The sequence below is a fragment of the Mesitornis unicolor genome, unplaced genomic scaffold (assembly GCF_000695765.1).
Source record: "Mesitornis unicolor isolate BGI_N332 unplaced genomic scaffold, ASM69576v1 scaffold32933, whole genome shotgun sequence".
NCBI lineage: Eukaryota > Metazoa > Chordata > Aves > Mesitornithiformes > Mesitornithidae > Mesitornis > Mesitornis unicolor.
This window is the reverse complement of record NW_010177482.1, coordinates 1-6,404: the sequence shown is the minus strand read 5'-3', so window position 1 is coordinate 6,404 and position 6,404 is coordinate 1. Positions and strand designations below refer to the sequence as shown.

Here is a 6,404-nt window from a genome sequence, read left to right as displayed (position 1 = left end):
ATTCCTGCTTTTTCTGCAGAATGCAGCTCTAGGAATTGCAGTGCAGGCATATCTGGGTTTAAGAGAGGCAGTGGAGCTCACAAAACCAGCCATGAGCTTGCTTTAAACAACCTAATGCAGACACCGACAGCAGTGCACTTAGGGAGGGAAATTTCCACACAGGCTTCATAAATCCTGACACTTCCCACCACTCAGGAGCTGCAGAGCAACACGTTATCTGCATGCAAGTGAGGGTATTGTGTGCTACCCCAGGTGTCTGCAAAGTGAGAGCACACACTTGGACTGCAGCACAGCCCTGCCATGAGTGCATCACCCATGAGCAGGGGTGTTCAGTGAGTGAGGGGAAGGGGGCCCGACAGCGGCTATGTCCAAAGAAGAGGAGCATGAGCTTCAAGAACCTCAGGTAGGGCTGTCCAAAACATGCAATAAGAATGAAAAAGGTTACCCCCAAAACCTGGCACCGCCAGAGTGAGCCTTGCTGCAAATACTTATTACAGCTTAATGAGCAGAGGCGGTGTTTACCTTCAAATAAACATCTAGAGGACAAATGGATTTGCACAGTGCAGAAAGGGGACAAATGTCACAGGAGAGGAAGGCTCAGGCTTTGGTATTTGTGGGATTAGACAGAATATCCAAAGTGGAGAAAGGAAAAGATGGGGAAAGGCAACACAGCCTGCCTGCTCCTCCACATTTGCAATGCTCTTTTATTCACACTTTCTTTCTCTTTGCATCCTCCTGCTCCCTTTTACTCTCCTTTCCTTCATCTGCCACAATTACCAGCCCTGCCCCGTCTCTCCTTTCACCATTTGCTCCATCCCACCAAACTCAGCAGCAGTGCGAGCAGGAGCACAGCTGCCTGCCCCAGGCTGCACCAAGAGCCTTCCCCGACCACAGCAGCGAAGGCTGAACTGCCCCTGGCCCCAAAGCACTCCAAAAACAGCTCCACACTGCCCTGACAACGTGTGTCTCCCTGCTGCATGCTCCTGGGCCTCGCAGAGGGCAGACTGACATCAGTATTTCAGGGCAGAGCTGCAAGTAGTCCCCCAGGTACCAAAGCACTCATCCAGCGTACTCATCCATTAATTATGCCTGCTCAGCTGGCCAGGACAAAACATTATTTTCTGTTAAACCAATAGGGACCGGCTGTGAACACAAGGGACCCTCCTCCTGATTTTCAGGAACTCGAGATTACGCTGTGTAAATCCCTGCCCTCAGCCACTCAGAGAAGGGTGCGGCCAGAGGGGGCAAGAGGCAGGAGCATAGGATGGGAAAAGCATTTGAAGAGAGCAGTTACATCTATTTTTCTCTTTCTTGGGCTGGATGGCAGGAATTTGTCACCAGAGAAATTATTTCTCAAGCCTCCAGATGCATTCAAAATAAAGAACAATGGACCACATGATAAGCCTTCTACAGCTTTCCCCACAAAAGAGATGCCGGATGTTTTTTTCAGCCCTGACAATAGCTTTCGTGCATTTTTGTGTTATGTAAAAATTAGGATTTTTACTGCCAGAAGAGAGGCATTTCCTGCTGGATTATACTGAAGCGAGCCTATGAGACCAAGGGGTCCCCAGTTGTTGGTCTCATTTAAAATTTCAGTGAAACAGTATGGTCCCTGAAAAGCTGTGTATCTTTTAGCATTATCATTGCAGAGACACGTAACAACTACAGCCAAAGCACTTTGTCTACACCTAGGAAAACAAGTGAACAGCAAGCCTTTTCCCCTTTGGTCCTAAAAGAAAAAAAAGTCTTTTTTTTTTCCTTTTGAATAAGAAGAAATGAAATTCAGAAACACAAAATGCCAGGTCAAGGGCTTGTCACCAGTGATGGTTATTATTCCTGTTACATGGACAGATTTCAGAAAAAAAGGCCACCCAAAAATGATTTAAGAGTATCTGTCTCTGCCTTCTGCAAACGCCACCCCAGCAAGAGAACAGGGCAAGGAAAATGCTTGAAGGTAGTCAATAAATATAAATACACAGCAGGCTTAGCACCATAGGGGAGAAATTACCGTCCCGGGTACATTTCTCCCCTTGCAGCCATACAACTGCTGACAGAATGACGAGAATGCTGATGCTGCAGGAGGAATAGCATGAGCCTTGGGAGGAGATGTCCTCGTTTGGTGGAAAAAGAAACAGTCAGTCCACTAGTCAATAATTTAAAAATAAAGGTTGCCAAATTCAAGCCTCCTGAATTCCTGTCTGGATTTTTCGAACAGCATCAAGGTGGGAGTCGGAGGGAGCTGCTAAGCTCACAGCTCTTGGAAAAACAAGCCTGTCCAAAAGGACAGCCAATAAGTTTAAGCCTATCTTTTAGAAAGCATTTCCCCTTATAACCCCTCATATGATTTCTTATAACCAAAGAACTATCTGAAAAGAGATGGGCTTCAGGGATTACATGACATGAACAAAAGTCTCATTTTTATATTCTTTCTCTGTATCCTTTCTCTGAAAGGACACAGACACAGGAAACACTTTGAAAGAGATGAAGCTGTGGTGAAACACTTATGGAGGTTAATGTTGAGAGACACCCTGAGTGACTCCCAAGTGATTCAGTTACAAAAATATCCTTAAAATGAAGCAAAATCAGGTATTTAAATCCCTTACAACACAATTTTCAGTCTGTAGATTCAATGGGCTTTGTGGGGTGCTTCTAAGGATCTGCAAAGGTACCGGTTTGGTTGTCTTCGGCTTGCATGCAGGTGTCTAAGAGTCAACTGGAAAAAGCCTATAAATGAACAGAGCTTGCAAACCATTGCCATGCAGAATACATACACCAGGTAAAGGCGGTGCACCCTGCTAATAGCAGCAGCTGGGTAGCCCTGCACAGACCTGGATACTCCTGGATCACCAGACAAAGCCTGTACCTACTCCTCCTTTTCCAGACAGACTGAAGGTAGAGCAAGTACAGAGCCCCGAGCTGCAGTCAAACCTCCTTGCTCTGGTTTTGATGCACCCTGGATTGCCCCAGACCCAAGGTTGGAGCCAAGTTGAGGGCTCACATTGTCTTAAGAAATCCTCTAATAGTCCAGACAAACCCAGAAAAGGGAGTATTTAGCAGGTTGGGTTTTTTCGCCTTTGTTTTGTTTTGTTTTGTTTTGTTTTTCAGATTTCACTCAGGAAAACACCAGGGCACACCAGCTCTTTGATGCAGAGGCTAAGGCGATGATCCTCAGCAACTGAGGAGCAGTGAGGGAGCAAGGCAGGCAGCATTTCCTTCTTGCAATTAACAGTGAGCAGCAATGGGTTTGCATTTAAGAAAACAAATGAGCAAAGCCCTTCTGAGCTGCTGCCCACAGATCCCAACACCAAACCTGGTTTGGCACTGGTCATTTATGCAGCATGCCATGCAAGGGGCACAGAAAACACCTAGGCTTATGTTTGCACTCCCCCAAGCTAAAAATCAACTGCTGGGTGCTTTTAGGAATAGATAGAAGAAAAAGTAAAATCGATTTTAGGGCTCTTTTTTTACCCTGCCTCCTGACTGCAAGGCAAGTCCAAACAAGGATAGACTCTGAAAGACTTGAAATCCACGTCTGCTCTTTCTCAGGCTCACAGTCTGACTGAATTCAGTGGCAGCTTTGCTCTCCTAAGTACAAAGCTGAAATTTCCCCCATCAACTTAACCTTTGCCCAAGCTTTTCTACCTGAGGCTCAACTCCTTATTAGCAGGTCTTTAAACAGACCCTCCGCCCTAGGGTGAACACACCGGAACAGAATCTGTTCTACAAAGAAAAAAGGAAACAGGTTGTGAATTATTTTGCTTTTATCATAAATAACCTCTCCCTCTTGGATCTCAAGTCACCGTTAACTCCAGGCCTATTGCACACAGGAGCTGAACCACAGCCTGCACAAATCAATACACTGACTCTAATGAGTTCTGAATCGTGCTTAGCACTGCTGGAGGTACACCCCACTCTTCCAGCAAAGAAAAATATGGATGTCAGTAGCTGCATTGACAGTAATGTATGCTAATGAAGGTAATGTAACCTAACAACATGTGAATTATTGATGTAGGCATGTTTAAACAGAAAAATCAGCAAGGAATCACACCAGACCAATACACTCCCCTGTTTGTTCACCAACAGGCAATTGGAACGCGGTGCTTGTGAGAACACTCATTACCACTTTATTAGCTTGAAAGGATTTTTGTTAGGTTATCCATGTCTCACCTGATACATGAGTCATTTAAATTGTGCCGTGTGACACTGCATGATCTCAATGAGCTATTTGTACTAGCATCAAATAAGCTACTTTTACACATCTGTAGTTTCCTCTGAGCTTTTCAGACGTCTATGATAAATTGTACTGCTTTGCCAGAATTATTTTGCTTAATCTTATTTATCAGAGTCATAGATAAGGGCTTGTTCAGCCACTGATTCACAACAATTCATGGAAGCATAACTCTCCTGAATTCAGCGAAGCTGCTGCTGATTGCCATGAAGCACATGGAGAATGAAACCAGCTTCTTTGTCTGGCACGGCTCTGGTTCCCAGGATGTCAAGGCAGTTGACTCAGCTCTACCATAAAATAAACACACTTTGTTTATCTAGACAGTTTTATCACATCCATCATCATGTTCTCCTAATGTATTTAGACAAAATTCATTTTGTACTACAGTAAAAACAGGATATATGTTCAATAATCATCAGCGTTAATTTTACTATCATTCCATTACCCTGTAGGATTAATCATTCTGCCTGTACTTTCAGATGAGTTGGCTCCATCTCTGTGGTATCTGGGAACTACACTGCAGACAGGCTTTGTTTTTGTAAGGACTATTGGGGCATACAGATTTTTATGGTCTCATCATGTCCTCACTAGGTTATATTGATAGGTGCCAACACTGCATCAATTTAGACAAAAGATTTCCTCATACATGCTGCATCTAAAAAGCACCAACCACCAAACCACAGCCAATTGCTGATGCACATTTCTGGACATTTTAGTGCTGCATTCAGTTCTGGGAGTGTTGAGTGGGCAGGGGAGAAAGCTGTCCCCGGCTGGAACCAATCGGGGAAACAAGTCCCTGGATGGCTCCACCACCATCCAGTGCATAGGGGAACTCAGCCGCCCTCCTCAGAGAAATCAGCATTCTCAATGCCCAAATAAGCTTTGCAAAGCCATGGAGAAGAAAACAAACCTTCACTGAGATAATGAAAACAGCTGCTTATTTTGGAAGAGTTATCACATTAACCTCAATGCAGGCAATTAATCTTACTAATAACAATACATTGCAAACTGCTCAATTTCTCCAGCACTTGCAAGAAAAACACACTAAGCCTCTTCCAGTTGTATTTATATGAAGGAATATTTGGGTCTCTTTTGAAGAGGGAAGGATTTGGGGACAGTTACGTGCTTATTTCCCATGTTAAAACAGATAAACACATTATGAAAACCCCTTTTTATTTATTGAATAAACACTATGCCATGGATCACATCATCAGAGATCAATAAGTCATCAAGGCAGTGAAAACCAGGGAACATGGATGTGTGCATAATCATGCAGGAGCACCGTTTGATTTTGTTTTACCTTTTCCGGAGCTGGGAACTGCAGGTGATTTACTTCCAAAGGTGTGATCAAAGGAACTGTTTGAAAACCATCTTCGTTGGATGGTGGTTTGTTGTTCTTGTCGTTCAAATTACTCCCCAGCTTCACCATTCTTGGACCTTGTTTTCCAGACCTAAAACCAGCGAGATGATCAATGTCACAGGGCAGCAGGAAAAGGACAATTTCTGCCTTACCCTGCTCGGTTTGACTTAGCGCATCACTTACCTGGGCTTCTATGCCCAGGTTTCTACACACACCACATACAAATACATGACTCGACCTTGCACACGCATGTTGCCGTGCCTTATGCAGACACCCCACAAAAATCCCCTCCTAAAACCAGCGAGATGATCAATGTCACAGGGCAGCAGGAAAAGGACAATTTCTGCCTTACCCTGCTCGGTTTGACTTAGCGCATCACTTACCTGGGCTTCTATGCCCAGGTTTCTACACACACCACATACAAATACATGACTCGACCTTGCACACGCATGTTGCCGTGCCTTATGCAGACACCCCACAAAAATCCCCTCACACCCCCTGCCGTGAGCCCAAGCAGAGCTGCTCCCGATGCACGGACACCACAAACAGCATTACGACCACCACTACCGAAACAACCGCAAACCTTCACGGGGACAGGCTGCAGCTCCTGCTGGCCTCAGGGGTGATTTTGTAAGCACCCCCGCCTTTTTTTATTTCTTTTTTTGCAGCCCCTGCGAAGGTACAGAAACCCAAACCCCACACCCTGGGGAACTCGGGGGTCCCCTCCTCCCGGCTCCCCCCGGGGGGGCGGCGGCGGGGTCGCACCGCTGGGGGGGATGCTGGGAAGGGGGAGCTGTGGGCACATCCGCCCCCCCG

General features: G+C 45.5%; 1 protein-coding gene across 2 annotated transcripts in view; it reads right to left on the bottom strand.

Moving 5' to 3' along the window:
* The window catches only part of LOC104538774 (neuron-specific protein family member 2), a 35,855-nt gene extending 30,182 nt beyond the window's left edge, over positions 1–5,673 (bottom strand). The window contains exon 1 of one of the 2 annotated variants that reach the window (XM_010182100.1): positions 5,529–5,673. In XM_010182100.1, the coding sequence (XP_010180402.1) occupies positions 5,529–5,657 (129 nt within the window). In that variant the 5' untranslated portion in view covers positions 5,658–5,673. The remainder of the gene's footprint in view (positions 1–5,528) is intronic. The other variant, XM_010182101.1, reaches the window with a different exon arrangement.
* Between the last annotated feature and the right edge of the window lie 731 nt (positions 5,674–6,404).